General features: G+C 40.3%; 1 protein-coding gene across 2 annotated transcripts in view; it reads left to right on the forward strand.

Moving 5' to 3' along the window:
* Positions 1-19769, forward strand: part of PALMD (palmdelphin) — a 70675-nt gene that overhangs the window by 37251 nt on the left and 13655 nt on the right. The window contains exons 2-4 of one of the 2 annotated variants that reach the window (XM_025182970.2): positions 4739-4784; positions 9965-10045; positions 13781-13911. In XM_025182970.2, coding sequence (XP_025038755.2) covers positions 4739-4784; positions 9965-10045; positions 13781-13911 — 258 coding nt within the window. Of the gene's footprint in view, positions 1-4738; positions 4785-6835; positions 6932-9964; positions 10046-13780; positions 13912-19769 lie in introns of those variants that run through there. The other variant, XM_075936598.1, reaches the window with a different exon arrangement.

Raw genomic sequence — 19769 nt, forward strand, 5'->3', positions numbered from 1 at the left:
TGAGTCTGAAAGTTGGTCTCCTGAGGGAAGGGTAGTAGAGTTCAAAGCAATGACCAGAAAGGCAAGAACAAGAATTGTGGGGCAGCCACAGTCGTGTAGTGCACCACAGCATCCACACTGGTACCCCAACACTTTATCCAGAACATAGCATATTCTATGCTTCTCATCAGGGTGGATTACCGATAGCACAGCAACTGCAGAGCAAGTGCACGCTAAGGCTACGTCTACACTGTGCTGAAAAAAATGTGGAAGAATGGCTCTTGTGCAAACGGGGTTTTTTGCGGAAGAAGGAGCCGTGTAGAAGGCTCCTTTTTGCTGAAAAGCCTCTTGCGCAAAAAGCGACCGCTCATTAATTATGCAAATGAGGCTCAGCAATATTCCACACAGCCTCATTTGCATAGTTCTTGCACAAAAACAGCACAGTGTGGACACTTCAAGAGTTACAGCCCCAGGAGCTGATTTACTGTGCAGTAACTTACCAGTGTAGACTTGGCCCACTTAAAGCTACATACAGAAAAACTCACAGAGAAGGCAAGTTTACTCTCTTAAAAACATTAACAGCACTTATTAGAAAAGATAGACTAGACTCTCAATGGTGCATGTTAGACTCACTGCATTGTTTTGTTTTTTAAAAAGAGATGTTAATGGAAGCTTGTCAATTTACACACACTGGTCCCTCAACTGTAGTCAGACTTCTATTCCTTAACAAACAAAGGTGTTATTACCTGCTGACTCAGAAGAATTGCTTAGTACCATAATGCTAATTCCCATTATGTGCTTTTCCTCTGTAATACAGAATTCTCTTTTTTTCAGTTATACTGAATTATATAGTGCAACACTATTTTTACAATTATCTTTAAAAGCCATAAGCAAGTTTATGGAAAAGTAGGTAAAGGGACAGCTGGTGCAGTACTGATGTGGCATGATTTTTTCTGTGCTGCTCTTTAGATTTTGCTTTTAGGAGCACAAATCTTAAAAACAAGATCCATATTCATTCCCAGCTGTTAATTTGTTCCTTCAGGCCCACTTATGAACTTTTATCACTATGTTTTGTTCCTTAAATTCCCACCCACTTCATTACATGACTTGATAATGCAATTGTTTCACCATTTGCCTTGAATTCACATTAGGCAAGCTGACTCCTACATTAGGAATCCATGGCAAAATGGAAACAAATGAATAAAGGGGGTGAAAACAAAAGAATGTGTTTTGCATGACAGACTGAGTGACACAACAACCCTTTTCTAAGTAACTCCAAATACTAGTCCGTCCAACTCAGAAATATACATTTACCACTCACAATAGAAAAAACAGGTTAAATACACTTTTCCACTGGAAGGTTTTTTCCTTTAAGTTATACTTGGTAAGGTATTTCCAAAGGAAACTATTTAATCTATCATCTTTCAAAAAATCTTGTTCCAGGAATCTTGCAGACTGGAAGCACAGCTGTTTGGATCCACTGATTTGACAATATCTAATATCTTGGTTACTATACTGTCATTGGTGAAGCAGGCTGAAGGGCAAAATGACAGCTGGCCCATTTGTTCTTTCGCCATTCAAATCCAGTTTAGAATAGGATTAACATAACTGGAAAATAACCTAATGGCTGAACCAAAAATTCTACCTAGCAACAGGTTAATTGAGAAACACACTTGGATACTTTCATAAAAATGGGCCCTTACCAAGCCCAGGAGCATTACTCATACTTGTTTTTTCCTTTTTAGAGTAACCCTGAACTTTGCAATATAGATGAGGGAAATAAAGTATTAAATCCTGGTTAGCACATCTCCTTATGGCCACTTAACTGGTAACAAGCACCCTTAAAAATTCCACCTGTAAACTTAGTTATTTAGGAACTTATTTTGTGTTCAAAATTGATGGGACTTAGGCATTTTAAGAAAATGTTACCATTCATTGATAGCTCCAACTGCAGCTGAAGTTTGAATGACACTGGTAGATGCCAAAAGAAGTCTCATCTAGCTCCTTTCAGCTGAACGTGTGGTAGATAAAGAACACCTGATTATGCTCCCATACACCTTGGACAGTCACTCACGCCAGTGCTAAGCATAAAATGTTCCCAATTCCAAGTGGCAGGATTTTACAACCACTACGCAAAGAACATCACAAAGGTGCAGATCAATGGACAGTCAGGACCAATTGCTTAGATAGAATGGGGCTTCTCAGAGCTACTCCTCCAGAAAAAAAGATTAAAATCTTTGTCTTAAGCCTACTATACACCTGTAATAAAAATACAGATAATAAATTAGGCTAGTTTTCCTGGGTTCTTGTCACTTGGCTAACTCTAATTGCATCTAGCTGAATCATTGCACACAAATTGTCTGTCAAGATGTAATTACTATTTTGAGGATTGGTCTTGAAAAACATTACATCAATAGCTCCACTGGGCCTAGATCTCCAATGTCTTGCACCTTATATACTCATTTACACCTCTCCTAACTGGGCATTACCAAATCCATTTGGAATGGTATCATCTTTCTGAAGGTGCGAATGGTTACAAAAGATGTAAGATAATGAAACAAAGGGACCTGCTTCTCCTATTTGTACTCAAGTTTGAACCCACACAGGTTTTATATCTATGGGATTCTGCTGATGGCAGAGAGCAGAATTTGGTCCCAAACCTGCTCTTTTATGGTGATCATTAACTTTCATCCCCTTTAGGAATAGGTAAGGTTCTAAAGTTCAGGTAAGCATCCAAAACTTGAAACAATTCCTATAGATTCATAAGTACAGAAGGGCTCTTTGATCATCTATAGATTTTAATAAGGATGAAATAAGTAGGATACTATAAAAAAGTATTGTAACTGGTTGTATAAACAGGTATCGTTACAGAGAATGATTGTCTGACTATAGAATTCTATTATAGGGATATATTACTAAATTCTGTGGGGTAGTTAGAAAATTATTTTCTTTTAAATCCATAAGAGAATGACATATCCAAATTTCCCCGACCTGCCACATTTGCACAATCAGGCTCTTGAAATAGCTCAGTACTTTGCTGATCAAACTTTACCTTTTTTGTGGTATTTTTCATTTTAGAAAATTAGTCCTCTCCTCTCACAATAAACATGGGCTAATTTCAAGACTTCAACACAAGTTCAAGGTAGATCCTGAAGACCTTAATCTCTGCCAGAAGGGAAGCTTATTGTGTGATGCATAGGCAAATGCCAGCATAGTATAAAGATGGGATATGCAATTAAGTGTTGAATTAAACCAGGACCTGTGGGGGGAACATTCACTCAGTGGCGAGATCATTTGTAAGTTGTCAGTAGCTGATTTATACCATTATGGTGATGTATTACTAGTTATGTAGATGGGCAGCTTTTAGACTCAGCCATGGGAATAGTGTTAAATCAGGAGCCTGAGGCTAAAGGGGTGGGATTGGATGCAGCTTGGATCTTGCTTGTGGTCCAGGAGCAAAGTCCAGGTGATGACATATGATGAAGGCAGGTACGGGTAGTGCTGACTAACAATGGAACATGCAGTGAGGGAAAGATAGTGAAATACCAACTACTTTCAGGAGATTTTTACATCAGTAAAGAGAGAGGATCAGTGACACTAAAGGATCTTTAGTACTCTGACTACCTATACTACCAACCCTGGCTCATGGAGGCCATAAAGACATACATACCCAGCCATACACAGAGAGGTCAAAGCAAATAGTCTCCTTTGACTCTCAGCATTGGTGAAAGTCATTTCCTTGCATCAATTTATGACGTATGAAGTGATCCCTGGATATGAATCCTCATGTATAGAGTGTATTGAGTGCAAAGAAATTTGGGCCACTAACAGATCCTTGCATACACATATTGGCAGAGAATATCATTATACATTGCCATTCCAGACTCATATCTGTTAATGGATACCTAGTTTCCTTTTTTATGCATATGCTAGGATTTCTTCAGTGAGCTGATTTCATCTGAGGCAGTTCTACCCATTCTACAGATTTTCTTGCCCAGTTGTAGAAGGCTCTCTCCCACTCACGTGACCAGAAAGGTGAAAACATATACCATCCCTTAAGCAGCATAATACTGTACCCCTTTCAGCTAAGTTCCAAGGTACATGACAGATACTCACATCATTCAAATCAGCTGACTAGCAACTCAATGTGAGAGCTATATTAGAAACAAGTTCTAGAATTCTTAAAGGATCATTGGTAATGTTCAAGTAGAGATCCTGACCCTGTAAGCAACCCTGTAGTCTTGATCCAGGTTGTTGAAGCCTGAGGAGTTGATCCTTTATACATAAAATTATTTGTGCTTTGAAGTCTATAGCAGACTGATTTAAACTTTTTTCACTGAAGATATACATATAAGGAAAAGTGGCTTGTGTCTGAGTGCATTTGTACCCTCTTCCTGGAAACTGTGTTTTGGGCATGAAATAGTTAAAGAAACTGTGGCAAGCTAACTGTACGCATTAAAACAAAGAGTTGGCAGCTTCTGAAGGAAAAGGGCTTGTGCTCCACTGTTCAAACTTGTCAGTCAACTCATGCCAGCACTCTCCACGGCTGCCTCCCCAGCACAACCTCATTAACTGTGTCTGCCTCGGCTGATCTGCTCATCTGTTCAGAGACTTTCCGGATAAGTCAGGAATTCTCCCTTCTCTCCGCTGTGGAATTGGATCACAAACCACAGAGCTTTTCTTGAAACCCTCACAGGTGGCTCTTTGCATATGGTATCATTTCTTCTCCCTTCACCACTTGTCTGTTTTTGATTTCCAGAATGGAAGAAGCTGAACTGCTGAAGGAAAGGTTCCAGGCCATAACAGTAAGTGCTTACATTTATAACTCATGAGGATAGGCTCAGAAAAACCAATGCATTGATACAATACTGTGTGTTCTTTGAAGAAGCATTTGTTACATAAAGGAACAAGAAAAAGCATCTACTGTATTTCTATCTGAAATGATTACACTTTGCTTTATTTTGTTTTGTAAGTTACATGCTGTGATATAGTACATTTACCAGTAGTAATTTTATTATGGTTTACACCTCAGATCATACATACATACATAACCCTATCTTCATAACTGAGAGTGTGTTTGATTGAAGGACGGCAGGTCAAAAAGCAGATCTCTTCAGCTAGAAGCTCTGAAAAAATAGATTTCCATATGTCACCAGCAAAAAGTAACTAGGGCCCTGAAATCTTTTTGCCCCTCTATATTGTAGAATGAAGCAAAACTGCAGGATTGCTAGTTTCTGTAAATGTTAAAGCTTAAATTGTAAAAAAGAAGGAAGAATGCACGCTGAGTGAATTCCATGCTCTCAGCTTTCCACAAAATAACATATTGAGGGATATTTATAAAGAATTCCTGCTCCTGCATTGAAAGTCTGATTGTTTATGTGGGAACTTGTAGATCTCTTTAAAACAAGGAGATAGTGGACTGAAGTTGATGTAAGGAAAAAAAATCAACCTACAGTACCCTGATTTAACCACAATAAAATCAATTAGATTACAGAAGGGTTAAACTGAATCAGAATTCAGCTCTGGGTAAGACAAAAAGAAAAACAAATGTAATGAAATACTTCTAATTACAGCCAGACTTTAAGACAATGCATTTTTTCCCCTCAAAGTCCCCCCTCCATATGGTGGGCTAGCATTATATAGTCTCGCAATTAGCCATCAGAGAGCAATTATATTGTCTGGATAAATAGCCAATCGTATTAAAAAAACCTAATAGCAATAAGCACATCATGGACAAACATGAAGGCTCCTAAATAGAAATTCTGATAAAGAGTTGAACTGGACTTTGTTTGTACTTGTTGCATCTTAAAACACCACCCATCTACTAGCAATTAGGAAGCACAGTTAGCAACTTAATAATTTATGGCCTGATCCATTCCCCCCTAAGATCTTTGGGTGTGTTTGCATTAACTTTAATAGGGTCTAGACCAGGCTCAGGCTGTAGCCTTGTTTACAAAGCATAGATAGCTTCAGAGCTGAGAAGTATTTTTGAGGCTAGCAGATAGAGCAGCTGGAAGGCATTGAGATTTCTCACCCCTAGCTCTTCTGCAGAGTCATGTGCTTCCTCACACTTGGCAGGAGCAATGGGGAAATACAACCTTTCAGTGGTGAATCCTAAGTATATGCGAGACTAATTTGCCTGTGTTGCACTTTTTTCTCCACAGAAACACTTGACAAGCAGATTTTAAAGATCTGTGACTGTGTCCTATTCTCTGTGCTGCCTGTTATAAGACATGGCGAGCAAGGCTTGGATTTTTAGCAAGGTTCCTACTTTATTGCAGTTACTGTCTGAAGCAAGTACTTGTCCTAACTGTAGAATTTGTAATGCTTGCCATAGCAAACTGATACTGAGACAAAACCCAGGCCAAAATCCACCCCTTTCATGGGGAAAAGTAGTGATGGAAGTACTTGGAAACAGTGTTTCCTCGCCTTCATCTCATTAGGGTGATATTTCCCGCCCTGCAGAAGAGATGAGGATATGTCCTCTAAAGGCTACAGTTTACTGGGATGAGCAACAAGCACTCCCAGGAATCCTTGTAAAAGCAAAAGGTGCATAGGCTGGGTAGTTAGCTATTCTGATAGCTCTGAAAATACAGAACCCCTGCTGTGGGATTTAAAATACAGAAAAAGCAGCTAGGGCAGCTGGTGTTAGAAGACTAATGGTGCAATGAGGCTTTGTGTCAGATAATGTTGAAAGGGCTTGTATTTTGTTATGAATTATGCTTCTCCTGCTCTGGTGGTGGAGGGGACACTGGAGAGTTGCTGAATGCTGGCTCCACCCTCTCAAGCTTGCACATTCACAAGCCGTGAAACCACAAAACCATATACAGTTAGTCTGGATGATAGGCTGGAAGGTCTATGATGTGAGACTGCTGTCTCTTCCCTTTCTCTCCATCCTCCCTGTTCCACCACCAGCAGGTTTCCTTCCCGTCACACATGAATTTGGAAGGAGGTAAGCTGACCTTGCATCTTTAGTCAGGCAAGACTCCCATAGCCTATAAAGGAAATTAAAATTAAGGCACTGGGCCATGTCCCATTTTAGTATACAGATGAGAGAAAGGGATGTAGCTGTCTCTTCATCCTCTCACAAACAGCGCAGCGTTCATTCCATTATGGAAAAAGCTATGAGGCTTCTTGCAGTTGACTAATAAGAAACACTTAACTTTTATTCAGTTATTGAAAATGTTCAAAGCGCTACACAATAAGATCTAGACAAGCCACAGCAAAGTGCACCCTCGGGTAATGCCCCAACCTGTCAAAAACACTTTCATGACTATGAGGCTGCATTTGTGCCCAGCCTCTGTATGGAATTTGACCCAGTGAAGTCAGCAAATCAGTTTCAGATGAATAGGTGTCTCTACAGCACCAAAATATGTTTTTATTTACTTAATTAAAGGGTAATTACTTACAGAGTTTTTTAGCAATAGACACAGATATAATGAAGGATGCAAGTACAAGAAACAGTAAGATGAAGCAGAGCATAGAGGAAACATGGGGTTAAGATTAAAACAAACTTGCAATGCATTCACTAAAGAAAATGTTTCCTTTTAATGTTTTTAATTGATCTCAGTTTAGGTTGGATTTTGTGTTTCTTTGCATTCTGATTTTAACCCTTTGTGGTTGCCTTTTTGTACAGTATTCTTATCACTTTCTGTTCATTTGGAGACGGTTCAGAAAAATGGTTCAAGAGGAAATTATTTCAGGATTTGTCATTTTGAAAGTGTATTTGCTGACTGATTGTTCACTTTGATCTCTTTAATGTTAAAATTAGATTGTTTTTAGTGAGTGGACTCCCAGGGTATCTTTCATTAATTTACGATTTGTACCAAAGTTAGAACTAGTATATTTTAGCAGAAACTTAGGACGGATGCATTCTCTGACTTAAAATGTGTGTCAGAGAAACTGTGTTAGAAAGTAGACCATTCTGTAAAGACAGTCTTACTCAATGACCTCCTCATCTAATGATTGGATTAATTCTAGAACACGTATGCAGTGATATTAGGAAAACTGAGAAATTCAGAGGTGGCATGTTCTTGAAATCAGGACTAGCTGAACAGTTAGAAATCTATGCTAACGGATCTTGGACAAAGCACAAGTAGTTGCTGCTGATAAACACTACACTAGTATCTTAAATTAGTTAACTAGTTGTTAATGGTTAGGGTAAAACGAGTTACAGAAGAACAAAGAATCTTTGAGGGATAGGGACTGTCAAGTTATTTATATTCCAAATCTAAACTCACCTTTAAAAGTTGTATCTTGTATTATAGAGGTGGATTAGTAGCATATTTAAGGGAGATTGTGCCCAATTGTCATTTTGACAGTTTTCGGAAGAGACAGTGTGTCAGTGCCAATTCACTTACTGGACTCCAACATAGGGGCAATCAGACTCTGCCAAGCTACATTTCTTCCAAACGCTGTCAATTGGATTGGTGATTATCACCTGCTGTCCCCAGGCAAGTCCCCACACAACTGACTCCCTTTGCACCAGAAGTGGCTGATTTTCAATAGCAGGTGAAGGGCTTCTCTAATAAGACTCTAGCATCCCTCAGGGCTTGGGGCTAGAGTTCCATTAAGGCAGGTCCAACATAAGCCAAATACACAGGTTCCATCTGAGTCATGATGGGGGAGGGGGGAAATAAATCATCACTGCAGGACAGCTCCCTGAGTCATGGCCCTACCTGTAATGTCAAGCAGGGCAACCTCTCTCCACTCCCTCTACAAGTCCAAAATGTTCATAAATGATCAATATATAGACAGGATTGTGTTGTATCATGCAAGCAAGGTAGTAACAAACTTCAACAGGCCTTTATTTAACATTCTCCCTCCTTCCTGTTTCCTGTGCTTCCAGATTCCCAACAGCCAATGCTCCCAGTTCTAATAATTACAAGCAGCATCTAAAACACCCCAGATTGCCTTGTTCCAAGGAAAGCTTCTCCTTAATTAACTCCTTTTCTTTCTTGGATTAGGCACATTCCAGGCAAGACAGAGCAGTAAAATACTAACTTCTCTCCCTTCCAAAAAGAGACTGAGCAATCCTTTGGGGGTTCACTTCCTTTTTCTTGTCTTCCTCCCCAGCTGTCAGTTCCTCCTCCCAGGAGGTAGGCTAAGCTCATCCTGGCAGCTCTATCTTCCAGGTTTAGAAGCTCAGGTAGTCTTCAAGGGCTGAACAGCCTCCTTTTTGCACAGTATAGGGGCACAGTCTTTTTTGCTAGGCCATGTGGGAGGTACCTATACCTCTCTGAGATCCCTAAATGCAGCCTCTTATCACCTCCGGTCATTATGTCATTTCTTACTGTGGTACATCAATTGCTGTATAGCACAGCAGGTGAGACATGAGTTAATTACCGCCCTACAACACATTGATGTAAATGAAGAGGTGCCATAGTTATTATATCTAATATCAATAGATTGTGGAAAAATGATTGGCAGCAGAGTGGCCCATTGGGGTGCTTGTAATGTTACAAGTTTCTCTGTGTTTGATTCAATGCCCATTGTAGTCAATAGGCATTTTTCTTCTTCCTTCAATGAGAGTTAGACCAAGTCATCTATGCTATGTTCTCCCTTGATTTTGGAGGCCACAGAAGTGGCACTGGAATAATTTTTATAGTGGAGGTGTTAAAAATAATTGAATCAAACTGTAAACCCTGTATACAGTGGAAAACACTTCAACCAGTGCAGCAGCAGCCCCAGCACTCTTAGTTCTACCACCTATGCCATTGGGCAACAGATCAGTAGACCCCTGCTGAGAGACAGAGCAGCAACCCTAAGGTTATTTTATATTATGGCAACTATCTGTGGCTCCATAAAGCCATCCTACCAGGTGGGTATTGTCAGGGTGTAGGGATACCCCAGCCATAACCCTTTTCTGTCGCCATGACCTCTGCCCTGCATATAGGAAGGAAGGTAGTACTGTGGCTATGTGACATCACTTAAGAATCTCCCTTGGATGTCAAAGCAGTGACATGTCATTCTTTTAAATCTCCAGGACAAGAGAAAGCTTCAAGGAGAAATCACACAGAAGCGTCTTAAAGTAGAAGAAGAAAAATTAAAATGCCAGCATTTGAAGGTATTATTTTGTTAATATCAGCAGTTTAACTTATTCTGCATTTTAAAATATCTGTAAGAGTCAACTAATGAACACCAGGAAAGTCCCAGCCCTGCTATTAACATTAGGCAAGACTGCTATAATTAAGTGTTGCTTCAGTCTTAAATCTAAGTGCCCTTACATTTATGGGTTTAAGTCATGCCTTTATTGTTACATTCGCAGAACTATTTTACCAAAAGGACTCTATTTGACTTTAATAAGGCATCATGCAAACTCTTCACACAAAGGGGTTAATATTGTTTGATAATGTTTGTAACCTAAAGTGAGATCACAACCTGAAATAATTCCCACCTTAAAATTGGGCTTCACATATCAGATGGAGTGTGTTCACTTTATAATTCTAACACAAAATGCAATATAATCATGGAATGCAACCAAATGGCAAATAGCAGCTAATTTAATCAAGTAGCAGAGTATTTATCTGTCAAAACATCTATCAGTATATTTAATGCATTTCCTAAGTGAAATAATGTTGTGACCCTCTGTAGGAAGTATATAGAAGTGTCTGCAAATTTTGCACTGATGTCAGCCTTGGCAAGTTCACATCAGTATGGTGTTCAAAACACTGATGTCACCAAGTGCCTGTATGAACAACACTGCAAATGCTACCCTCAGGGCAGACTGCAATAGAGAAAACCATTCCTAAAACTGGTGTTTTCCTTTAACTAGATTCACCAAGCCAATTAGAAAACGGGTTCTGTAATACCATGTTGGTTAATAAGAAGCCAAATACAGTTCTCTTGTAAGCATTCCAGCCCTTGACTCACATCTAGACAGCCAAGTCTAATTTAGTGACAGGTTATTGAAAATCTGACTCTCCATAGGTGAAGTTTAGCAATCACATATATCTCCAGATCATTATGAGTTTCAAATCAAGTAATCACACTTACAGATAACCCTTGATAACTAAATATAACATAATTAAAAAGAAAAGGAAATAGTTACAATGGTTAAAAGATCAATATACATACAAATGTGTGTAAAGTCCATAGGTCAATTTCTTAGTAAAGGTGAGGCTGCTGTTTAGTAAGTCTTTCTGGAGTCAGTTTAAAAAGTTATAGTCCAATAGGCAGTCCAGATGTAGAGTATGTGGAGGTCTCTCCATGCATTTCCCAGGTTATTCCAAATCATTAGTTGGAAGATGTCTGTCTTACAACTTATACTTTCTGGCTACAACTACACTGCAAGGTTTTTGCGCAAAGACAGCCACTTTTGCACAAAAAATGGCAGAGCGTCCATACCTCAAGCATGCTTTTGTGCAAGTAAACTGGCAGAAGAGAAGGCTTTTGGTGGTACAGTTATTCCTATCCCCACGAGGAATAACTCTTTTTTTGCTCAAGAGTTCTTGTGCAAAAAGGCAAGTGTGGACACTCCAAACCCCTATCTAAAAAAGAACAGGTGCGCTGATGGCCATTCTGTGAATGGCCATCAGAGCTTTATTGTGCAAGAGTGTCCATGCAGTGTGGATGCTCTCTTGTGCAAGAGCATATTGCTTTCGCGATGCACTTTGAGGTCTTCCGCAAAAGGCTTCTTGCACAAAAACCCTGCAGTGTAGATGAAGCCTCTCTGTTCAAAGCTTAAGCAGTTCAGAGATGGAAAGGATCAGGCCCAGGGCATCATTTATAATTCTTCTAGTAGGCTGACAAGCCTTTTCACAGAAATTGTCACAGCAGGGCCTTCCCCTCAGGAAGAAAAGGTAAGGCAGGTCTTTGCTTTGAAGATAATCTTCTCTATGCTACACATAAGAAGTAGTTACTTTCATTCATATAAGGCAATTTACAGGTTTACAGCATTATAACAGATACTTAAACAAAAGACAATGTGGATAATATTATTAGTTTCCTGTGGTATCTTGCATCTTTTAACATAGGGTTAACTAGACAGTCACATACATAATAAAGGCAAATAAGACATGAAAAGGAATTAGCACCTACAAGATAATCCGGTTACATTGTGAAACATCTAACAAGATAGGGGTAAACACACACACAGACATTTACCTTCCCCCCCCCCCCCCATCCCCCTTCTGTTCTGAAATTTGATTTGTCCTTTTCATATGTGTTCATTTTTTTTTAATTGTATCCTTTGGTATATATGGTTGTGACAATTTTCTTCCACTATTTGATCTGAGGAAGTGGGTCTGGCCCATGAAAGCTCATCACCTAATAAACCATCTTGTTAGTCTTTAAAGTGCTACATAGTCCTGTTTTTTGATTCACACAAACACAGTTAGGCTACGTCTACACTGGCACCCTTTTCCAGAAATGCTTAAAACGGAACAGTTTTCCGTTATAAGTATTTCCGGAAAAAGCGCATCTATATTGGCAGGATGCTTTTCCGGAAAAGCACTTTTTTCCACAAAAAAGCCCCGATCGTCATTTTCACGATCGGGGCTTTTTTGCAGAAAAGACTACTGTTCTGTCTACACTGGCCCTTTTCTGGAACAGTTTTTCTGGAAAAGGACTTTTGCCCGAATGGGAGCAGCATAGTTTTTCCGGAAAACACTGCCTTTGAAGTAGGAATAAGACCCTCCGGAAAAAGGGCACTTTTTCCGGAGGATCGGGGCCAGTGTAGACGCTCTTTTCCGGCTTTTTTAAAAGCCGGAAAAAAGCGGCGGACATTTTTATTTAAATGCCGCGGGGGATATTTAAATCCCCCGCGGATTTCCCTACGACGACTGGTGAAATTTACATGCCCCTTCCGGAAAAGGGGCCAGTGTAGACGAGCCCATCAGGTATTGTTGGCTCTATCTCACTTGAGGTAGTTTCAACTACGCTATTAAAAGATAATTGTATATCTTTCTACATTAATCAGTCACTCTGTTGGTCAAATAAATTTGCTTGTTCTTCTCTGAACTTCCTCTAATTTGTCAGTGTTTACTGCTAATAAAGCATCAGAACAGAATCTAATATGCCATGTGTGGTCACAGCAGAGCCCCATGAAGAGGGACTACCACCTCTTCTTTCTTCAACAGCTGGAAATACATTCCCACAGACCGAGGGGGCAGTGCACACAGCACAAAAGCCGTTGAAAGATAGTATCATCTTTCAGTGGCTTTTGTGCTGTCACATCACTTATCAATAAGTTGAAAGGCGCTAGTCCCAATGCAGACTATTCTTTTTTCCTTCTGTTAAGTGGAGTACCTGGCAATATTTTCATAACATCGAATTATCTTTAAGTTATATGAATGATAAGCTGCTGTTCTCTTATTCAGCCTGCCTCCCTCTGCTTATAAACAAACTCCCTGCCCTCCTACCCTAAAGGCAAAACTGAGAGCCATGCAAGCTCTGTTGCAGTTATGAGCTGCCTCTGGTATGAAATACAGTCCTCAGGTATGAAATACAGGGATTCAAACTTCAGGAAGGGGCTGCAAACCACCTCAGCCCCTAAATGGTGCCTCTGTCATCAGGTCTCATTATGCTAGGTGCTGTACAAACCTTAGAGCAGTGTCCTAGTTCAGCATGCAGCTAGTCTGGCTATCCTGGGTTTGTTATTGGTGTTAAGGTTTGGGACAGGTTTATCCCATTTGCTTTTCCCACATAGAGGCTATTGCTGGCAAAAAGGTGGGTTTTGCCCACAAAACCTCATGATAACATCTACATGTTTTGTTAGTCTTTAAAGTGCTACTAGACCATTCATTTTTAATAGAGAATTAATCATTTTTAATATGCTTCTCTTTGTCTTTCCTGCAATTAGAAAAAGGCTCTTCGAGAAAAATGGCTCCTGGACGGACTAAGTTCTCTCACTCAAAAAGAGCAAGAAGAAATGCAAAAGCAAAATAGGGAAGACCAAGAACGGACCAACGAACTGGAAAAAAACATCCTCAGGTACTGCACAAATTTGTTTTAGCCCTCGGTAGTCATTAAAATGGCTCAGTCTTAAAAGAATGATGCAAAGGAGAGACTCCACCTTTCATGTTACAGGTAAAAGGAAGTATCAGCTAAGATTAATAATGTGCAGATTGTTATTAAATTTCCAGGAGTACAAGACAGTCTCTAGTATATTCTAAGGAATCTAAGGGCTTCTACAACTACCTGAAGTATAGCATGTGGGTTGGAAAGTCATTATTCCTACAAATCTATGCAATACCTCTAAATCAGGCCTGGGCAAAATATGGCCCGCCAAGCCATCAGATCCAGCCCACAAAGGCAGTGGGGAGCCCTAGGCAGGCCCCCCTGCTTGCCCCGCAGCTTTGCACACTGCTCATAAATGCAGCTGCAAGGCGCTTTCTCTTTGAGTCCAGACGGGAGTGAAGGGAAGAGTCAGACGATGCTCCCACTCCCAGCACAATCCCATTGGTTGGTTTCTGGCCAGAAACTAGCCAATGGGAGCTGCCTGTAGTTCAAACAACAGGCAACCACGAAGCACAACCCCTCTTCCCCTCCTGTTCAGTTACTCACTCGAGCGTATGGCTGAATAGACAAACATTTTAAGCTCCATAAGCCTTTAGCTCGGCAGGCGGGCAGGCAGGCTGGTAAGTCTCCAGCCAGAGCCTGCCTCTGGCACCCCAGCCTCTCCCTTCCCCAACCTTTTTGCACCACACTCCTGCCCTGCTATTCCACATGCACCCATACCTCCTCCCAGATCTGGCAGCCCAATCTTCTGCCCAAAATCACAATCCCCTCCTACCCTAGGTCACATCCCAAAACCCTGCACCCTAGTCCCCTGCCCTAGGTCGCAACTGCCTCCTTCACCCAAACTCCATTCTCTGTCCTGCACCCCAGTACCTTACCCCAGACCCCGCACCTCCTCCATTAATACCATGGAAGGGTGTATACTGCAACCACTTTCCAAAATCTTGGTGTGGACCCCCATCAAAATTATAGCCCACCTCTGCTCTAAATGATTTGTTTTTCTGGCTCTCAGTTCCATTCATACTGCACTCAACAGAGACAAGCGCCAGCATGTGGATTTTGCTAAGAGATACTAACTTAGCAAAACTTGACCCTTCAAAAGCATTCCACCTTACAATATAGTACCCTAGTCATGTAATCATTTGTGCCCTGTGGTTATCTCCTGTCATGCTCTCATAACCCATCCTCTTCATCCTAAGTGTAACTCTCAGTACTCTCCTGTAGAGTCCTCCCCTTATCCCTTCTCTACCTCAGCTTGCCAGCATTTCTACAAATCTCACACCTTGGCATTCCAGCACATGTAGCTATTTTTAAAGCTACATAAGCAGATTCAGACATGACAGCTCTATTTGGTCACAGGCATGTTCTTCAGGATTATTGGCTGCATTCAGTCTTTCTTGAAGGCTATGGGATTTGAACTGTACTTATATTGTAGCTCCTCTGTGACTAAGAGCACCAACATTTCCAAGTGAGGGCTACAGCAAAGATAAGGAGCTGTTTCTTTAGATCCACAAAGTTACCTTGTCCCTGGAATCTTGCTGAGGATCACTCGTCTCAAAGAGAATCACTTTTTGTGTTCATCAGTGGAATACTTTGTTGTAGTGACACAGCATAGACACTCTGCACTCAGCAACCTAGTCGATTGTAACTATGAAGACCCAGTTAAAAAGCACCATCAGTGTATTCCATTGACAATGTGATTGGGAAGGATATACTTAGAAGCAAAGCAGATGATACACAGTGTACTGTGAGCTGCTTTCCTATTGTTAAGGCCCCAAGAAATCTTAGGCTACGTCTACACTGCAGGCTTCTTTTGCAAGAGCGCATCCACACTACAAAAGCGCATCATAAAAGCAATGCGCTTCTGCACAAGAAAGCGTCCAGACTGCATGGACGCTCTCTCACAAGAAAGCTCTGATTGCTGTTCACAGAAGAGCCACCAGAGCACCTGTGCTTTTTTTCAATTGGAAATTTTTGCGCAAAAACTCCCTGTTGCCCGTCCCCACACACCTTTTTGTGCAAGAACTCTTGTGAAAAAGTTATTCCTCATAGAAAGAGGAATACCTATTCCACAAAAACCCCTCTGTTCTTTTGATTTACTGTAAATTTACTTGCACAAAAACGCATTTGAGGTGTGGATGCCCCGCCGGTTTTTGTGCAAAAACCCTGTAGTATAGACGTAGACTTACTGTTTCTGTGTTACATCAGGAGGAGAGTTTTTTCAAAGGTTTGCTGACCTTTAGTAGGTGTGGAGCATCTAATTCTCTTTTGAGCCTTTGAGAAAAGAAAAAAAATAAAAATAGCATCCCCAGCAATTTTAAAATTCTATTTTTAAAGACGCAGAATCAGGTCAATAATTCTGTTTTGTCTTCCTCCTTCCTGAAGCATTCCTCCCTAATGTTTCAAATTCAGTCAGTGGCATCTAAATAAAGAGCAGGCTGTGCCTTTATCCTGCAGCTCTGTGAATAGCGGTAGTGCTAAAATGAGAGCTATTGAACTCCAGACAGATTAAATACCTTGGAGACCACAACACCCAGCGGGAAAATACTGTAACCCCAGAGCATAAATCCAATTTGTCACCTGATCAACATATCTTAAGTGCTCTCTGGGCCTGAGTCATAGTATCTGGGAGATCTCATAGCAACAGTTGCTACCAGTCTCCTGCATCCTATCAGTAGGGAGGACTTAGATTTAGCATCAAAACAACTCCTACAGTATTAGCTCAAAGCTTACAGCACACTTTTAAATCCTTATAATAAATGGTCAGACTATTGCATTAAAAGAGACACTACATTCTTATATTGACATACTGAGGTTTCTAATAAGGTTAAATCCTATTAGAATTACCTGTGTAATAATGATATTTTTGTATCTCTTACTATGCTTGTCCTAAGAACTGTTAAGAATATTGCAGTTTCTCATTGTACAGTACATGCTGACCTTTAATGCTGCCTCTAAAATATCTGTTCCCTTGTAGAGGGGTTCTATACACTGATAGTACATTTTCTTTTGCACCATATGGAACCTTTTGATTGAATATCACTTGTCATTGTTCTTACTAAAAGCAAACATGTTGTATTGATCCCCCCAAAACAGAAGTAAATACTACTTCTATTTCAGAGAGGCGGATTAGAATCAGAGTCCCTACCTAACTGCTTCTGAAAATCCCTTCTGAAAGTGCCGGCCTGCATCTTTAAAAGCCTATATTAAAATATGGTCATTAAGTTCCTAAGTCATTTAGGCACATTTTGTACTTTGTATCATTTTTACTAAAGCTTAGTCTGTGATTCTGTTTTAGAAGTAGCTGAAGTTTCACAGCAACAATATTTCTCATGAGGTTTGACCTCACAGCTGGTCTTGCATATTTTTTCTACCATGTGGAAATAAAACTACACGACACCAGCTCATGGATATGACAGCTAATCTATAATCAAGATGAAATTCGACCTTGAATCTAAAACCAAGCATAATCTTCTAGCACAGACCCAAAGATTTCCTTGTCTTAAGCTCATCTAATTGATTTTGCTAGAAAATGTAAAAATAATGGAAGACAACTAAATTGCTTTGTTATAGAATACAAACACCTACTATATTCATATTGGAATGGAATTGTTTTCACACTATCTCCACTGAAGATCCATTCAGGAATCCCATCCCCAAACATGGTGTTTTCCTAAATACAATTCAGTGCCAGACCGAGCCATACTTGTGTCTCGGGTAGTGGGCTCGTGGTGCCTGATTAACACTGTAAGGGGCACAGCGCCCCAGGGCAAGCGGCACATGCGCAGCCCTTCCCCCAGGCACCAACCTATGAGAAGTGCCTGATTGAAGTGGTAAGGGGTGCCGCATGCCCTGTATGCACAGCACCGCCCCCGGGCGCACGGTGCCCTTTACCACTTCAGTCAGGTACCCCCCCTCATAGGTTGGCGCCCTGGGCAGCTGCCCAGCTAGCCCTCCCCTTAATCCATCCCTGATACAAGTAAGCCAATTTTGGGCTATGTCTAGACTACATCCCTCTTTTGAAAGAGGGATGTCAATTAGACATATCAAAATTGCAACGAAGCCGGGATTTGAATTTCCCACACTTCATTTGCATAATCGTGTGCTTTCAAAAAACGTTATTTAGAAAGTGAAACCACAGTCTAGACGCGGTTCTCAAGAAAAGCCTTTTTCGAAAGACCCTGTACTCCTCGTTTTGTACTCCATATTTTTTGAGGAGTACAGGATCTTTCAAAAAAGGCTCTTCTTTTCTAGACCGTGGTTTCACTTTCAAAATAGCATGATGTGATTATGCAAATGAAGCATAGGAAATTCAAATCCTGGCTTCATTTGCAATTTTGATATGTCTAATTTACATCCCTCTTTCAAAAGAGGTATGTAATTTAGACATACCCTTGGAAAGCTAGCTTCTTTTTCCATGTGAGACATTTGTAAAGCATATTTGAGCCGTAAGTTATTTACAGGAGTGATTAATATGCTATGGATAACTAAACAACTGACTGTGATCATAAATCAGATATTTTGATTGCAAAATTATTTTAATTGCTCTCAATCATTTATAGATGGAAAAATCAGAAGTTTAGTTAAAATTTGGTCCTAAATGTCCACTTCCTTACAACATTAAACTCTTCATCTCTTCGTATTCGGCTACTTCAGTTTGCTACGCATGAATATTGGAACTCAGAATTGTTGCTGATTTTGTATGCTTCCTATGTGGCAGGTGACCTTCTGCAGTGCAATGTGGACATTTTCACAGCTATGTGCTGTTATTTTTTGTGTCATCTATTTAGTTTTGTTGCCCAGGTAACTTGTTCTTCCCTTTGACCTTCCTTTAGCAAGTACTTTGGGTCATTTGATTCACATACAAAATAAACTGGAGTACAAGGTGAGCCTTCCATAAATGCCATGAATATAAAATGCAAAAGGTTAACTGCCAAGGGAAATGCAATATAGAGAGATTTGTTGTATTCCCTCTCAGCAGCGAAATTCTAGTTATGATTAAATGCTACAAATAGAATGTCAGTAAATATCACTTAGTTTTATGTTGAATGTGCTGTGTTTTCAAGAGAAGGCAGAAAGGAAACAGTGCTATTACTCTCAGCAAAAATATTACCTAAACGACATGAGCAAACTGAAGTGAAGAAGAAATCACCCACTCAGAAATACAAACACTGCTCTGTCACACAACTCACACTCTTAAAGCTAATCTAGATGTGCTCTAAAGGTCTTCAGAACCTTAATATACAAGAAATACCTAACTCTCGTCACCATAGTTTACAGATACCCCCAATCATTATTCTCATTCTCAACACCTGTGAGAAGTGGGGAATCATTATCCCCAATTACAGATGGTGAACAGAAACATGGTATAGATTGAGACCCAGATCCACAAAAAGATTTAGCCCCCTAAACTGCTATTGAAATCAATGGGAGGTAGGCCGCTAAATGCCTTTAGTGATCTGGGCCTAAGCGATTTACCCGAGATCACATAGGAAGTCTGTGTGTGAACAGGGAGTTCAACTTCAGTCTTAGGCATCCCAGTCTAATGGCCATTCCAAAAGCCCACATTCCTACCTCTATGCTGTGCCTGCCAATCCAACATCTCTGACAACAAAGACAGATACATTTCTCATGTGTTCTCTTGCCAGTACGTAACAATATATTATTGAGAATCCAGAAAAAAATTTTTTTACTGTTTGTCTCAATTAGGAATGTAAAATCCCATTAAAAATGTTAACTGGTTAAGCATTATGTTTAACTGGTTAGGCTGGGCTGGAGCAGCCCTCTGCCCATGCTGTGCTGCAGGGGACTGCTCTGGGTTGGGGACTGCT

Source organism: Pelodiscus sinensis, chromosome 9, assembly GCF_049634645.1.
Source record: "Pelodiscus sinensis isolate JC-2024 chromosome 9, ASM4963464v1, whole genome shotgun sequence".
NCBI lineage: Eukaryota > Metazoa > Chordata > Testudines > Trionychidae > Pelodiscus > Pelodiscus sinensis.